Source organism: Brassica napus, unplaced genomic scaffold (genome assembly GCF_020379485.1).
Source record: "Brassica napus cultivar Da-Ae unplaced genomic scaffold, Da-Ae ScsIHWf_495;HRSCAF=751, whole genome shotgun sequence".
Taxonomy (NCBI): domain Eukaryota; kingdom Viridiplantae; phylum Streptophyta; class Magnoliopsida; order Brassicales; family Brassicaceae; genus Brassica; species Brassica napus.
In genome coordinates this window covers 70,568-88,273 of record NW_026016571.1, presented here as the reverse complement: position 1 = coordinate 88,273, position 17,706 = coordinate 70,568, and the positions used below count along the sequence as shown (strand labels likewise).

At 47.7% G+C, this 17,706-nt stretch overlaps 1 protein-coding gene across 1 annotated transcript in view; it reads right to left on the bottom strand.

Moving 5' to 3' along the window:
• Positions 1-5,519: 5,519 nt before the first annotated feature.
• Positions 5,520-17,706, bottom strand: part of LOC125604258 — a 53,671-nt gene continuing 41,484 nt past the window's right edge. Inside the window, exons 4-5 of the mRNA XM_048774720.1 lie at positions 7,305-8,676; positions 5,520-7,108 (exon numbers count right to left, since the gene is read on the bottom strand). Coding sequence (XP_048630677.1) covers positions 5,520-7,108; positions 7,305-8,676 — 2,961 coding nt within the window. The remainder of the gene's footprint in view (positions 7,109-7,304; positions 8,677-17,706) is intronic.

Sequence of the window (17,706 nt, the reverse complement as noted above, 5' to 3'; positions counted from 1 at the left end):
TATGGCTTGGTTTGGGTTTAGGATTGACCTTTAAGCTAATTGGTAGTTGAGTAAACTGGCCAAGGCTAAGGTGATTCGACCAGACAAGTGTTAGATTGGTTTTAGACCAATGGTTAATTAGAGAATAATCCGCTGCGTATCTGTTGAAAGGATCTATGCTATTAATGACTAGGGAAGTCTTTAGCTAAGGTTTAAGTTAGCCCTCGCCTTTAGGCGATATTATAAATAAAGGGCAAAAATTAAGAGGTTCGGCCAGGAAGTGGACCGAGCGACATAAGGCTTCGACCACGGCCTAGTCGCCGGATCAGGGTGTTACAGTGTGTGTCCGTGTGTGTCCGTCAGCACACACAAGAAGTCTGTGGCTGTCCATCAGTGCACATATCAGCACGTTAGTCCTTGGACTCAGCACGCTGACCCTTCCCGTGGACTGTTTGGGTGATTTTGGCCCACGTGGGCTGTCTGTTAAGTACACACAGGACGTCTGTGGGTGACCGTCAGCACACACAGGATGTTCGTGTGTGTCCGTCAGCACACACAGGATGTCCGTGTGTGTCCGTCAGCACACACAGGACGTCCGTGGCTGTCCGTGGGTGTCCGTCAGCACACACAGGACGTCCGTGGGTGTCCGTCAGCACACACAAGACTTCTATGGCTGTCCGTGTGTGTCCGTCAGCACACGCAGGACGTCTGTGGCTGTCCATCAGTACACATATCTGCATGTTGGTCCTTGGAATCAGCACGCTGACCCTTCCTATGGACTGTTCGGGTGATTTTGGCCCACGTGGGCTGTCTGTCCAGTACACACAGGACGTCCGTGGGTGTCCGCCAGCACACACAGGACGTCCGTGGCTGTCTGTTTGTGTCCATCTGTGTCCGTCAGCACACAAAGGACGTCCGTGGCTGTCCATCAGTACACATATCAGCATGTTGGTCCTTGGAATCAAGACGCTGGCCCTTTCCGTGGACTGTTTGGGTGATTTTGGCCCACGTGGGCTGTCTGTTCAGTACACACAGGACGTCTGTGGGTGTCTGTAACACCCCCGAACCGTTCTAGGCATAGGTCAAACCACCGGCCAACAATCAAACAAGAACATGACCGACGGCCCGACCGTCTACCAAGGCTCAGGAGCGCTACAAGACGGGTTAACGGGCAATCCAGCCAAAGTTACAAAAAGTGCAATTTGTAACTAGGCCAGGCCGCCCACTAACACGTCCCGTCAGACCAAAGCCTAAGGCTTCTCAACCCGTACTCCAATCTGACGTTGTGTTAGCTCGGACAAGCTAATATCAGAACAACAAGGCAGTTTCACAAAACATTCGCTTTATTTATCTTATATAATATCTGGTTTACAATACACAAAATATTATACAAGTGGTGGCATGCCAAGAAAGCGAAAGTACATACTTATAGTCTGAAAGCGTCTTAAGCAAAAAGATGCAAATCTACACCAGCCAGCCTAGCCTCCCGCGCTTTCTACGAGCTCACTACTGGTCACCTGAAAACAACAACGAGTGAGGAGTGAGTAATCTAGCATTACTCAGCGAGTTACAATCCCCCACTAACAAATACAACCCCTCGCTATCCCACCCCAAACAATCTAAAGCGAGAGGTTCACCTAACAACACAATTTAATAACCATAAGCAATATTCAAAATACGCAGCGGTAAACCATAGCAAGATAACTAGCATTACGCTAATTACTAGCTTATCACCAAACTCAAACTCGATTTAAACCAGGGTTTAACAACCCAAAACACGATATAATATATATAACAAACTCGGGCCCTGGTGACGTTAGGTTCCTCCTTCACTATCGGCAATATCCTATCTCCCTACCACAAAGGCCGGAAGAAGGAACTTTCAACCGACCGCGGCCCACAGTCCTTCGGGTCACCGCGCGACAGCCCACAGTCCTTCGGGTCACTGTCCCATTACACCGTCGTGTAATACTCAGCCATAGTACATGACACCGTTCGTCTGAGTCTTCCCGATCCAGCGAATAAGGGGTTTCCTTGAACCCGCCGGGTACGAGGTCTGAAGGAACACTAACTCACCCCAATATGCCTAGCATTGTGGGTTACACAAATGCTATCGGCCAATATACGATTAATACTAAACCCGATAAAAATAACACAAGGTTTCAAGTAATAATCACAACACAATCAACCACATTCCAGAATCTAGCATAAAGACTAATTCCAGAATACCTAACTATCCACAACTTAGCGATATCATCTAAGCATTCTGCATTCGCTAACTAACCAATCAACCTAACCATTAGCATGCTACTACGATTCTCAAGCAATAACTAAGCATGCTATCAACTTAAACAACATAACCTCAATTATTAACTACTCAAACCGTTACTCAGTTAGACCTGGCCTCCTGCCATGATCCAACTTCCAAGTAACGGGACCCTGCATAAAAACAACTCAGCAATCAATTGATTATAACTCACAGTTTTTGGTTGACCGTGGCCTTGACCCCGAATCCGTCTTCTGCGTTCCGAACCCTTTCTTGACCTTCACAAGTAGACCCACTTCTGAACTGATCTTGAGTCGAGCAGAACCTGTCTTAGATGTAGACTCGAATCGAGTAGAATAAATGTTCTCGAAAACTGCCGAAAAGACTCGAAAACGATCGAAACTCGAACTTTCTTTCTCTAGCTTTCTATCTCATGTTTTTCTCTGAGTTTCAGGTGTGCTGGATGGTTTAAAATGAGCTGGGGTCGTGGGGTTTATATAGGATGCAGCAACCAATCAGAACAAGCCGTGTGGCAGCCCGTGTGTCGCCTCGCATGGCTCCGGACGCATGCGTCGCAGCACCTCGTGCTCCACATGTCTGATGGCATGACCAGGACATCATGCAGAGTGACACCATGCCCTCCAGATGTCTGATCCACGGCCTGACCTCATCCAGATTGACACTCAGCGCACACATGTCGCTCAGCATGCTCCGATCGCAGGTTTCGCGGCACCTCGTGCTTCTTGGTGTCAATCAGCATGCTGTGCTCTCCTGGGATTCAACACCTCCTGATTCCCTTGCCACATACCATGCCAGGCAGGTTACATCACGTCCTTATCTCATAGATAAGGCCAGCTCGAGCTTCTCGGTCCATTCGACTGATTTCGACCCTTCCGATGAATTTTCGTCCCGCGATCAATCCCGAATATTTTTCTACGCCCGTTCTGATGAGATGAATATTTTTAATAAACTCCAAGTGAATCCTGACCTTGATGGAAAATATTTCTCGAGCCTCCGGCTTCCTCGAAAAATCGATAATACCAAAATTAGGGTTTTCGCCAAACTTCGGGTTTTCCCGTCGTGCTTCGATCCCGTCGTGCTTACTTCCCGTCCTGCTTAACTCCCGTCCTGCTTCCAACTTATAATATCTTCCAAATGATATTCTGGTGATAGCCATTAAGTTTTGCGGAAAACTTAGTGGCTAAGAAATGACGGGTTTCTGAAACGTCGAGCTTCTAAACCGTCGTGCTTCCAAAAATGTTATGCTTCCAAAACATCCTTCTGATCAATCTAACACTTTTCTAACCATGGTCCAGCAGCTTATGGTTCACCCATGATCAATTCTTTGACCATCCATTGCCCGCGGTACAACCACTAAATAATAATACTTTTTTTTTTTTTTTTTTTTTAACGGTATTCTACATTCTCCCCCCGTTAACAGAATTCGTCCTCAAATTCTAAGGCTCTGAGGGGCCTCCTTCTTCCATTACAACGTCCTCTCGGAAAAACTTCGGGTGATCGGTTTTAAATCTCGCTTCATCCTCCCAAGTAACATGAATCCTGTTTTGTGTTCCCCAGAACACTTGTACTTGAGCAATCTCACGATTTTTGAGCTTCCGAATACGCCGTTCTCCTAATCTGATTGGTCCTTCCGGATACGTAAGGTTTGTCTCCAACTCCTCGATTCTCTCGGGCTCAACAGTACTTGGATCCCGTATATGTTTCCGAAGCATGGAAACATGGAATACTGGATGTAGATGCATATCTGCTGGCAGATCCAATCGGTAAGCTACCTCACCAACTTTCCCGATGATCTTATACGGACCAATGAACCTGACCGCAAGTTTCCCGACCTTGCCAAATCTGTCCTTCCCTTTCTGTGCAGTAACCTTCAAATAGACCCAATCTCCTATCTCAAAAGTTACTTCTCTTCTTGACTGGTCTGCGTACTTCTTCTGACGGTCTTGAGCCTTCTTCATGTTGGCCTGAATCGTCTCCAGTTTAATCATGGTCTCCTGAACAATAGGTGACCCAAACATTCTTCTTTCGCCCACTTCCGTCCAACACATAGGCGTCTTGCATGGCCTTCCGTATAATGCTTCATAAGGTGACATCCCTATGCTCGAATGATGACTGTTGTTATACGAGAACTCAACCAACGGTAAATGCTTCTCCCAAGTTCCTGCCCAATCGAGAATACACATACGCAGCATGTCCTCGATGGTCCGAATGGTCCTTTCCGTTTGGCCATCTGTTTCTGGATGGAACGCCGTGCTTCTGTACAGTTTAGTTCCCAAGGCTTCTTGTAGTGCTTCCCAGAATGATGCCGTGAACCTTGGATCGCGATCTGAGACGATGTCTGAGGGTACACCATGTAACTTCACGATTTTGTCGATGTACATCTCGGCCAAAACTTCAACTTTATCAGTGTCCCGCATAGGCAACAAGTGTGTGACCTTGGTTAACCTATCCACAATCACCCATATCGAGTTGTTCGATCTACCTGGAGCAGTAGGTAATCCGGTGATGAAATCCATGGAAATAGAGTCCCATTTCCATTGAGGTATCGGAAGACTCTGCAACAATCCTCCTGGAACTTGATGTTCCACCTTGACTTGTTGACAAGTTGCACACTGAGCAACCCATTGTGCTACTGACCTCTTCATGCCCGGCCAATGATAGTATCTTCTCACGTCTCGGTACATCTTCGAACTTCCAGGTGTGATACTAAGTAAAGAATGATGTGCGATCCTTAGTATCTCATCTCTCAGCCCTTGTCCTTTAGGAACCGTGATCCTCCCATTAATTAACAAGGTTCCATCCTCCGCCAAGTAGTATCCCGCATTATTTGGCCTGGTTTGTCCTTTGAGTTCTTCAACAATCTTCAGTAACTTCTCATCCTTAAGTTGTTCTTCTCGAATTCTCTGAATCAAGCTGGCCTGATTCACCGCTTGAAGTCCCAATGGCTCGCTTGTCTGCCCTTCCAAAACGACCAACTTCACTTGTTTCAACTCCTGGTTCAATAGCTCCACTTCTTTCTCTAAATCTGCGTCCAACTTTCTTCGACTTAAGGCGTCCGCAACAACATTCGCTTTACCAGGATGGTAGCGAATCCGTATGTCGTAGTCTGCCACAAACTCCATCCACCTACGCTGGCGCAGGTTGAGATCTGGCTGAGTGAAGAGGTATTTAAGACTTTGATGGTCCGTGTATACCTCCACTTCTTCTCCATACAAGTAAGATCTCCAAATTCGCAAAGCGAACACCACGGCCGCTAACTCCAAGTCATGTGTACTGTAGTTATCCTCATGCTTCCGTAGTTGTCGTGAAGCATATGCAATGACTCGCCCATCTTGCATCGTGAAGCATCCCTGTAAACCGTGTAAGGTTTACCTTGCTCGGGCAAAGCTAACACAGGTGCGGTTGTGAGAGCTTCCTTCAACTTCTTGAATGCCTTCTCGGTTTCTTCCACCCATAAGAAAGGAACTCCTTTACCGGTAAGTTTAGTTAAAGGCTTTGCAATGGAGGAAAAGTCCTTAACAAACTTCCGATAATAGCCCGCAAGTCCGAGAAAACTCCTCACTTCTGTCACAGTGGTAGGTCGAGGCCATTCTCGTATGGCTTGGACCTTTTCTGGATCAGCAGCCACGCCCTCTCCTGATACTATGTGACCCAGAAATCCTATCTCTCTCTTCCAAAACGAGCACTTGCTGGACTTGGCAAATAGCTTCTGATTCCGTAACCTCTCCATAACCAGTCTCAGATGCTCTTTGTGCTCTTCCTTACTTTTCGAGTACACCAGGATGTCATCAATGAAAATGATCACGAACTTGTCGAGATAGTCGTGAAACACTTCATTCATCAAACGCATGAAAGCCGCAGGCGCGTTTGTGAGACCAAAGGGCATAACTACAAACTCGTACTGCCCATACCTCGTCCGAAACGCCGTCTTCATAATGTCTGACTTGGCAATAGGAATTTGGTGATACCCTGATGCCAAATCAATCTTCGAAAACCAACTAGCTCCCTTTAGTTGGTCTAACAACTCGTCTATCCTCGGAAGAGGATACTTATCTTTTATCGTGATGTTGTTGATACCACGATAATCGATACACAACCTCATGCTTCCATCCTTCTTCTTCACAAATAACACAGGAGCTCCCCAAGGTGAAGAGCTCGACCGGATGAATCCCTTTTCCAATAGATCTTCCAATTGTTTCTTTAGCTCGGCTAATTCCGCAGGTGCCATCCGATATGGTGCCTTAGCTATAGGTTTTGCTTCAGGCTCCAAAGTAATGGTAAAGGGATTACTCCGAGGTGGAGGTAATTCCTTTAGTGGTGCAAAGATATCCTCAAACTCTTGGACCACTTCTATGTCTTCGACCTTAACTTCATCATTAGTGGCTCCTCCACTAACCGATAAGGTCACCAAATATACATCCCCGTCTTGAAACAAATCTTGTACTCTCATCGCTGCTACTAAAGACACGGTCATACTAGGACTGATTCCATAGTATACCATCTCTGGTCGTTTGCCTCTGCAGAACAACAACCTTCCCTTTTCACAGTCGATCTGAACTCCGTAGCTCGATAACCAATCCATTCCAAGGATTACCTCGTACCCTTTTAAAGGGACGACTAACAGATCTGCCACAAACTCTTTGCCTTGAATGACCAATGGAACATTCTTGATACACTGATTTGCTTGAAGGGTTCGGTCTGCGGGGGTCAAGACGGCCACGTTTATCCTGTCAACCACAAAACAATCCCAAAACCGGGCAGCTACTTCAGGGGTCACAAAACTATGTGTTGCCCCCGAGTCGAACAATACATGTGTGGGTTTACCAGCAACATGTATGGTTCCTGCCACAGTAATCCAATCAACAATATCTTAATCACAAAAATACTAATCAAAATTCTCACAACCATCAATCATCATCCTAAATTTCTAAACGCGCAACCTAGCGATCAAGCAATCTATACCTAACCAGCATACTAACTAGATTCCAGCAACTAAATTTCCATTCAATAAAAAGAGGAGGTTAAGCACCCACAATACCTGTGATGGGACCGCTTGACGGTCCTGCATTGTCTGGGTTTTCTACACCTAAGGCATAAACTCTACCTCCTAGGTTTTGCTTCTTTGGTGCTGGCTCAATAGCTGGACGGCTAGGAGGAGCTCGGATTGCGAGAGGGGTCGCAGGGATTGGCTTGTTTGGACATGACGATGCATAATGGCCCTTCATACCGCAAGAGAAACAAGTAACATCTTCCATCCTTATAGATGAATAACCCTGCTGGTTACTCCGTTGTCTGTTGGGACAAAACTTAGAAATATGTCCCGGTTGATCACATATGTAACACACCACAGTGTTACCACGATTGTTGGCTTGGCCTCCAAATCCTCGCCCTTTTCCTTTGTAAGATCTTGGACCCTTGTTGAAATTTGGCCTTTCTCCTTGGCTAAACTTGGTGTGTCCACCAGAATGTGGTAAGGTCTTCCTTTCAGCCTCCAATACAGTTTCAACATTAACAGCTTTTTCCACTAGCTCAGATAAGCTGCTAAAGTTGCTTCCAGCTAAACGACTTCCAAGCTCCGGCTTCAATCCGTACATAAAGTTACGGATCATAGTTGCTTCATCTTCACGCCCATCAAAGACATGTCGCCTCAACCTTGTGAACTCAGATTCGTAACTCCTCACTGGCCTATCTCCTTGAACAAGGTTCATGAACTGGCGCTCCAATCGATGCTTTGCTTCTGGAGGAAAGTATTTCCTCTCAAACTCTCCCTTGAACGACTCCCATGATGTGATGTTGTGTCCACGCTGTCTGTCTATGCTGTCCCACCATCCTGTGGCGTCGCCTTCCAAGTAGTACACAGCGATCTTCTTCTTATACTCCTCCGGGCACTCCATGGCTTCAAAATTCTTCTCCATCATAGTAATCCACTTGTCGGCCTCAATAGGATCGGATCCTCCTTTGAACTTGTAGGATCCAATGTTCTTCATGGTAGATAATAGCTTGGAAACTTCAGGGGGTTGAGTACGCCTGCCTTGGTTACCAAGTGCCTCGGTCATCACGTCATGTAAAAGCTTCAAGGTGTTTTCGGTTCCATGATCTTGTGGTCTTTCGGTGGCACGGTTCTGATCTGGCCTTGGGTTTGATTGAGCGGATTGATCATGTTGATGTCTCTGGTCCCAATTACGACTTGGGCCAATACTCGCCATACTGTCTTCTCTCACTCTAGTCATGTTACCGTAAACAGGAAAAGATCTTGTTCTCTGCAGAGGGCTCCTATCGTGTCCAAACATCTCACTAATGCCATTTCCATTATCCTGATCTGATCTGTGACCCAATCCTCCGCCTGTCCAATCCATACCCTCTCCCCATATCCGACCTCGTCCATCATCACCTGTCCCGCGATTAGCCATCTGCACACAATAAAAAGGGTAAGTCATATTCCTACCACGGGAAGCGGCTGGTTTCCTAATCATCTTTTTGCGACTCCTTTGACTCGATAAAACCGTTAAAAAAAGCACTTGTGTCACGCATGGACGAAACCATGCTCTGATACCACCTCTGTAACACCCCCGAACCGTTCTAGGCATAGGTCAAACCACCGGCCAACAATCAAACAAGAACATGACCGACGGCCCGACCGTCTACCAAGGCTCAGGAGCGCTACAAGACGGGTTAACGGGCAATCCAGCCAAAGTTACAAAAAGTGCAATTTGTAACTAGGCCAGGCCGCCCACTAACACGTCCCGTCAGACCAAAGCCTAAGGCTTCTCAACCCGTACTCCAATCTGACGTTGTGTTAGCTCGGACAAGCTAATATCAGAACAACAAGGCAGTTTCACAAAACATTCGCTTTATTTATCTTATATAATATCTGGTTTACAATACACAAAATATTATACAAGTGGTGGCATGCCAAGAAAGCGAAAGTACATACTTATAGTCTGAAAGCGTCTTAAGCAAAAAGATGCAAATCTACACCAGCCAGCCTAGCCTCCCGCGCTTTCTACGAGCTCACTACTGGTCACCTGAAAACAACAACGAGTGAGGAGTGAGTAATCTAGCATTACTCAGCGAGTTACAATCCCCCACTAACAAATACAACCCCTCGCTATCCCACCCCAAACAATCTAAAGCGAGAGGTTCACCTAACAACACAATTTAATAACAATAAGCAATATTCAAAATACGCAGCGGTAAACCATAGCAAGATAACTAGCATTACGCTAATTACTAGCTTATCACCAAACTCAAACTCGATTTAAACCAGGGTTTAACAACCCAAAACACGATATAATATATATAACAAACTCGGGCCCTGGTGACGTTAGGTTCCTCCTTCACTATCGGCAATATCCTATCTCCCTACCACAAAGGCCGGAAGAAGGAACTTTCAACCGACCGCGGCCCACAGTCCTTCGGGTCACCGCGCGACAGCCCACAGTCCTTCGGGTCACTGTCCCATTACACCGTCGTGTAATACTCAGCCATAGTACATGACACCGTTCGTCTGAGTCTTCCCGATCCAGCGAATAAGGGGTTTCCTTGAACCCGCCGGGTACGAGGTCTGAAGGAACACTAACTCACCCCAATATGCCTAGCATTGTGGGTTACACAAATGCTATCGGCCAATATACGATTAATACTAAACCCGGTAAAAATAACACAAGGTTTCAAGTAATAATCACAACACAATCAACCACATTCCAGAATCTAGCATAAAGACTAATTCCAGAATACCTAACTATCCACAACTTAGCGATATCATCTAAGCATTCTGCATTCGCTAACTAACCAATCAACCTAACCATTAGCATGCTACTACGGTTCTCAAGCAATAACTAAGCATGCTATCAACTTAAACAACATAACCTCAATTATTAACTACTCAAACCGTTACTCAGTTAGACCTGGCCTCCTGCCATGATCCAACTTCCAAGTAACGGGACCCTGCATAAAAACAACTCAGCAATCAATTGATTATAACTCACAGTTTTTGGTTGACCGTGGCCTTGACCCCGAATCCGTCTTCTGCGTTCCGAACCCTTTCTTGACCTTCACAAGTAGACCCACTTCTGAACTGATCTTGAGTCGAGCAGAACCTCTCTTAGATGTAGACTCGAATCGAGTAGAATAACTGTTCTCGAAAACTGCCGAAAAGACTCGAAAACGATCGAAACTCGAACTTTCTTTCTCTAGCTTTCTCTCTCACGTTTTTCTCTGAGTTTCAGGTGTGCTGGATGGTTTAAAATGAGCTGGGGTCGTGGGGTTTATATAGGATGCAGCAACCAATCAGAACAAGCCGTGTGGCAGCCCGTGTGTCGCCTCGCATGGCTCCGGACGCATGCGTCGCGGCACCTCGTGCTCCACATGTCTGATGGCATGACCAGGACATCATGCAGAGTGACACCATGCCCTCCAGATGTCTGATCCACGGCCTGACCTCATCCAGATTGACACTCAGCGCACACATGTCGCTCAGCATGCTCCGATCGCAGGTTTCGCGGCACCTCGTGCTTCTGGGTGTCAATCAGCATGCTGTGCTCTCCTGGGCTTCAACACCTCCTGCTTCCCTTGCCACATACCATGCCAGGCAGGTTACATCACGTCCTTATCTCATAGATAAGGCCAGCTCGAGCTTCTCGGTCCATTCGACTGATTTCGACCCTTCCGATGAATTTTCGTCCCGCGATCAATCCCGAATATTTTTCTACGCCCGTTCTGATGAGATGAATATTTTTAATAAACTCCAAGTGAATCCTGACCTTGATGGAAAATATTTCTCGAGCCTCCAGCTTCCTCGAAAAATCGATAATACCAAAATTAGGGTTTTCGCCAAACTTCGGGTTTTCCCGTCGTGCTTCGATCCCGTCGTGCTTACTTCCCGTCCTGCTTAACTCCCGTCCTGCTTCCAACTTATAATATCTTCCAAATGATATTCTGGTGATAGCCATTAAGTTTTGTGGAAAACTTAGTGGCTAAGAAATGACGGGTTTCTGAAACGTCGAGCTTCTAAACCGTCGTGCTTCCAAAAATGTTATGCTTCCAAAACATCCTTCTGATCAATCTAACACTTTTCTAACCATGGTCCAGCAGCTTATGGTTCACCCATGATCAATTCTTTGACCATCCATTGCCCGCGGTACGACCACTAAATAATAATACTTTTTTTTTTTGTTTTTTTTTTTGTTTTTGTTTTTTTTAACGGTATTCTACAGTGTCCGTCAGCACACACAAGACATCCGTGGCTGTACGTGTGTGTCCGTCAGCACACACAGGACGTCCATGGCTGTCCGTGTGTGTCCGTCAGCACACACAGGACGTCCATGGCTGTCCGTCAGTACACATATCAGCACAGTGGTCCTTGGACTCAGCACGCTGGCCCCTCCCGTGGACTGTTTGGGTGATTTTGGCCCACGTGGGCAGTCTGTTCAGTAAACACAGGACATCCGTGGGTGTCCGTGGCTGTCTGTTTGTGTCCGTGTGTGTCCGTCAGCATACACAGGACGTCTGTGGCTGTCCATCAGTGCACATATCAGCACGCTGGTCCTTGGACTCAGCACGCTGGCCCTTCCGGTGGACCGTTCGGGTGATTTTGGCCCACGTTGGCTGTCTGTTCAGTACACACAGGACGTCCGTGGGTTTCCGTCAGCACACACATGACGTCCGTGGGTGTCCGTCAGCACACACAAGACGTCCTTGGCTGTCCTTGTGTATCCGTGTGTGTCCGTCAGCACACACAAGACGTCTGTGGCTGTCCATCAGTACACATATCAGCACGTTAGTCCTTGGACTCAGCACGCTGACCCTTCCCGTGGACTATTTGGGTAATTTTGGCCCACGTGGGCTGTCTGTTAAGTACACACAGGACGTTTGTTGGTGTCCGTCAGCACACACAGGACATCCGTGTGTGTCCGTCAGCACACATAGGACGTCTGTGGCTGTCTGTGGGTGTCCGTCAGCACACACAGGACGTCCGTGGGTGTCCGTCAGCACACACAAGACTTCTGTGGCTGTCCGTGTGTGTCCGTCAGCACACACAGGACGTCTGTGGCTGTCCATCAGTACACATATCTGCATGTTGGTCCTTGGACTCAGCATGCTGACCCTTCCTGTGGACTGTTCAGGTGATTTTGGCCCACGTGGGCTGTCTGTTCAGTACACAGAGGACGTCTGTGGGTGTCCGCCAGCACACACAGGACGTCTGTGGCTGTCTGTTTGTGTCCGTGTGTGTCCGTGTGTGTCTGTCAGCACACACAAGACATCCATGCGTGTCCATCAGTACACATATCAGCACGTTAGTCCTTCGACTCAACACGCTGGCCCTTCCCGTGGAATGTTTGGGTGATTTTGGCCCACGTCGTCTGTCTGTTCAGTACACACAGGACGTCCGTGGGTGTCCGCCAGCACACAGGACATTCGTGGCTGTCTGTGGTTGTCCGTCTGCACACATAGGACGTCTGTGGCTGTCTGTCGCTGTCCGTGTGTGTCCGTGTGTGTCTGTCAGCACACACATGACATCCGTGGTTGTCCATCAGTACACATATCAGCACGCTGGTCCTTGGACTCGGCACGTTGGCCCTTCCTGTGGACTGTTCGGGTGATTTTGGCCCACGTAAGCTGTCTGTTCAGTACACACAGAACGTCCGTGGGTGTCCGTCAGCACACACAGGACGTCTGTGTGTGTCCTTCAGCACACACAGGACGTCCGTGGCTGTCCGTGTGTGTCCGTCTGCACACACAGGACGTCTGTGGCTATCCATCAGTACACATATCATCATGTTGGTCCTTGGACTCAGCACGCTGACCCTTCCGGTCGACTGTTCGTGTAAGACCCGTTCCTGGTCTCTTGACCCAACTGGATACGAATGCTTACTTATTAATTTCTTTGCTTGTTTGATCCATTTTAAGTCTTTTATTTGCTAAGTCATATTCGAATATGAGGTTCATAAACAAAGGAACAGGTTGCACAGCGGAATAACAATGTATAAACTTTGTATTACTTAGAAACATGAGAATCAATACACAACTTCTTAACAGTCTCATAGACAATCACTAGTTCAACCCTAGTATCATCTAACCACACGTCACACAGCCTCTCACTGACCGAGCCTTAACGGCTCCTTGGCTTGACCAGAACCATCCTTAGTTCCTGAAACCACAACAAGATAAGCATTAATCATAACCGAGAATAGAACGGATTGATTCTACAATGCTTGGCTTGGTTCCTAGAACTTAGATAAACCTCAGTCAACATAATCATAAAACGTACAAACCTACCTACCGTATCCTAAGTCATTCAACCAACCACCCCTTGACTTCGAATCAGATAGATAGTCCAGAATAGATAAGAGAACACACGAACAGATCCGGATCGTCCCCAAAGACCAATCCGTCTAACTGGATAAATAGGTGCGACCGGCCAATGGAGTCCGGCTCGATGGCCCAACGGACTCCCTTACCTGATCCGGCCTTAGGCCTGGATCCAATCGGCCGAGTAAGCCTCAAGCCTAATCCGGAAGGCTTAGCAACCGGTCAGACCTTGTGACTCAACCTTGGCTTAGACAAACCGTGACCTTGTCTTGACTAGACAAGCCATAGGCTGATCCATAAGGATCGGTCCTAACCTGTCCTGAAAGACACCGTTTGGAACATGTCCCCTTTGGCCATTTGTGCCTCTTGGACACTCGTGACTCTTGACAACTCGTGCCCTTTGGGACATTCCCAACCGTTCGTCCTAACCGCCCAGTCTTGGTACGATCGGATCATCCCACTAACCGACCCGTGTCTAGGCTAGCGGTTTGATTATGTTCGGCCAAAGCGTAGGGACGTGTCCCTTGGACTCAACCAACACAACCTTTCGTGTTTAACCAGAGAGAAGAGAAGAGAAACGAATTGAAACAGATAAGGAGAGCCGGATGGGACTTAGGAACCGAGCAGAGCCGCGGTGCGGTCGCATGGACCGTCCGTTCGGTCTGATGGAGCCAAGGCCCATCACATACCTTGTGAACTACGTCTGGGTTCTCCATGCTCTTCTCCTTGTCTTGGTCTCCCATTCTTGACCGGAGTTAGTTCTCAAACGATCAGAGTCGCCGGAACACAACACCACCACAATCGGCCTTTCTCTTGGCCGGAACTCTCTCTTTCTCTCTACGGTTTCTCTGAGTATTTTACTCTGGAATTGGATAATGAAATCGACCAGAGAGCCCCCATATTTATAGAAAACGAGGGGGTAAGTCTTGCCCCACGAACAGGCCTGACTTGCTAGCGAATGGGCACCATCGGCCAAGGGTTGTCCCCTTTCGGCCACTTGCATCCCTTCGCCCTTTCTGATTGGGTTTGGGGTCGGCCACAAGCCCAACCCACGCCCCAAGCCTCCTGGACTTAGCCCATGGCCTTGTCCTAAGACCCAACAGCCCATGGCCTCATGGCCGGACCTCACAGCCCGCCACTGACCCGGACCCAGACCATCGGCCTAAAGACCGGACAGTCCGTCTAGCTGAGATGAGCTGACTCTCAGCTGCCTCAGCTGAGTGAGCTAGTAGTCCAGCTAGTGGAGCTGACTTAGTAGGGACTGAGCTGGAGTGAACTGAACCTAGCTTTATTGAGCTGGCCGAGCTACTCGTCCACTTCATCCAGCTACCGTCTTACTCGTCCTAGCTGTCTCTTAGCTTGTATAAGGTTAAGTCTAAGTTTCCTTATGTCCTTAACCTTCTTTCTCGACCATGGAATGCTTGCCTTGATGTCCTAGGACTGGCTTGCACGTTTCCTCGAACCATGGCCGTCCCAACAATCCTACTCAGGATTGGGGGCGTGACAAGTCTCCCCCCCTTGGGATGGATTCGTCCTCGAATCCGAATCGAATGCTTCCTCGGAAACAAACTGATCCAACCACTCTGGGTACGTGGTTGGCAGGAAGAGCGATGTCTGGAATGGCAGGAAGAGCGATGTCTTGGTCCGTCAAACATTTCCGAAGTTGGGAGACGTGGAACACATTATGGAATGCGTCCATCTTGGCCGGCAAGTCCAACTTATAGGCCACCATCCCAACTCTTTCAATGACCTTGAACGGCCCCAAGTATCTTGGATCTAACTTCCGTCTTCTGGAGATCCGGACTCGTTCTTTGTAGGTAATCATTTTGAGATACACCAAGTCACCTACTTGGAACTCGAGATCTTTGTAGTTCTTTTGGCGGTCTTGTGCCTGTCTCATCTTGTCCCTCAAGAACTTGATCTTTTCGGTTGTCTCTTCGACAATCTCCGGACCAATCATGCTGCGTTCCCCAACTTGGGTCCAGCATAAGGGTGTCCTGCATGGACGCCCATACATAGCTTCGTATGGCGACATGCAAATACTACTATGGAAGCTATTGTTGTAAGCAAATTCTAGCAGAGGTAGATGTTTCTCCCAGGAATCACCCCAGTCTAGAACACATGCTCGCAACATATCTTCCAATGTCTGGATCGTACGTTCAGACTGTCCATCCGTCTGTGGGTGATAGGCTGTACTCATGTTCACTCTTGTTCCTAAAGCTTTTTGGAAAGCCTTCCAGAAGTAAGATGTGAACCTTGAATCCCTATCTGATACTATGCTTGCCGGCACACCATGTAGTCGGACGATCTCATCAATGTACTTACGTACAATCTGATCTACCCCATCCGACTTTTTAATAGCCAGGAAGTGTGCTGATTTGGTTAGGCGATCAACCACAACCCAAACCGCATCTTTCTTATTCCTCGTGGTAGGGAACCCAGTCAGAAAGTCCATTGTGATGTGATCCCATTTCCATTCTGGAATAGGCAAGCTTTGTAATAACCCACTAGGCACGTGATGTTCTGCTTTGATGAGTTGGCAAGTGGAACACTTGGCCACCCATTCCGCGACATCGGCCTTCATACGGATCCAATGATAGAACTTCTTAAGGTTCTGATACATCTTGGTCGCACCAGGATGAACCGGGAATCTAGATTTATGAGCCTCCCTCATAATCTCTTCCTTTAGACTCCTATCATTAGGAACACTGATCCGACTGTTTACTAGGATGGTACCATCCTTTGCAGTTTGGTACTCCGTCCTATCATTCTGAGCAACCTTGTTTAGGTTCTCGTCCTGACCTTGAGCCAACCGAATGCGGGTAAGCAGGTCGGCCTGATTGACCACCTCTAATCCGAGTGGTTCAGACTCTTTGGTCGATGCGTTCAACCGTAGGGCACAAACCGTACCGTCCAGGTCGTCCGCTTCTCGTTCGGCTGATACGTCGGCCCTTCTCCGGCTCAAGGCATCTGCGACCAGATTAGCCTTTCCCGGATGATAGGTGATATCCAGATCGTAATCAGCTACAAACTCCATCCACCTTCTCTGCCTTAAGTTTAACTCAGGCTGGGTGAATATATACTTAAGACTCTTATGGTCCGTAAGTATCTGAACCTTGGCACCATACAAGTATGATCGCCAAATCTTTAAGGCGAACACAACCGCAGCCATTTCAAGGTCATGGGTGGGGTAGTTTCCCTCATGTTTTCTCACCTGCCTTGACGCATAGGCGATGACCTTCCCATGCTGGGTTAATACGCAACCTAGTCCTGTTATGGACGCGTCCGTATAAACCACATAGGGTTGGTCGGCCTCTGGAAGAACCAGAATGGGTGCGCTAGTCAGCATGTCCTTAAGCGCGGAAAAAAATTTCCCACACTCCTCAGACCATGTGAACTTAACGTCCTTCCCGGTCAACCGTGTCATAGGCTGAGCCAAGCTTGCGAATCCTTTCACAAACTTTCTATAATAACCTGCCAGCCCTAGGAAGCTTCTGACTTCCGTGGCACTGCGTGGTCGAGGCCAATCCTTGATTGCCCTGATCTTCTCTAGATCCACCAAGACGCCCTCACCGGACACAATGTGGCCGAGAAACCCAATGCTCTTCTGCCAAAAACTGCATTTACTGAGTTTTGCATAGAGCTTGTGTTCCCGTAATCGTTCCAGCACGGCTCTCAGGTGTTTCCGATGAGATTCCTCATCCTTGGAGTAAATCAGGATATCATCAATGAAGATGATCACTGATTCGTCCAGGAAATCTCGGAACACGCTGTTCATCATTTTCATGAATGCAGCAGGCGCATTAGTCAGACCGAATGGCATAACCACAAACTCGTAGTGGCCGTACCTGGTCCGGAATGCTGTCTTTCTAATATCATTTGGCTCTATAGGGATCTGATGATACCCTGAGGCCAAATCAATCTTAGAAAACCACTTGGCTCCTTTGAGTTGATCCAACAACTCATCTATTCTGGGCAACGGGTACTTGTTCTTCACAGTAACCCTGTTCAACCCTCGATAGTAAATACACAGACGCATGCTACCATCCTTCTTTTTCACAAAGAGGACTGGTGCACCCCAAGGAGAGCTACTTGGACGTATGAACCCCTTGTCCAGCTATTCTTCTAAT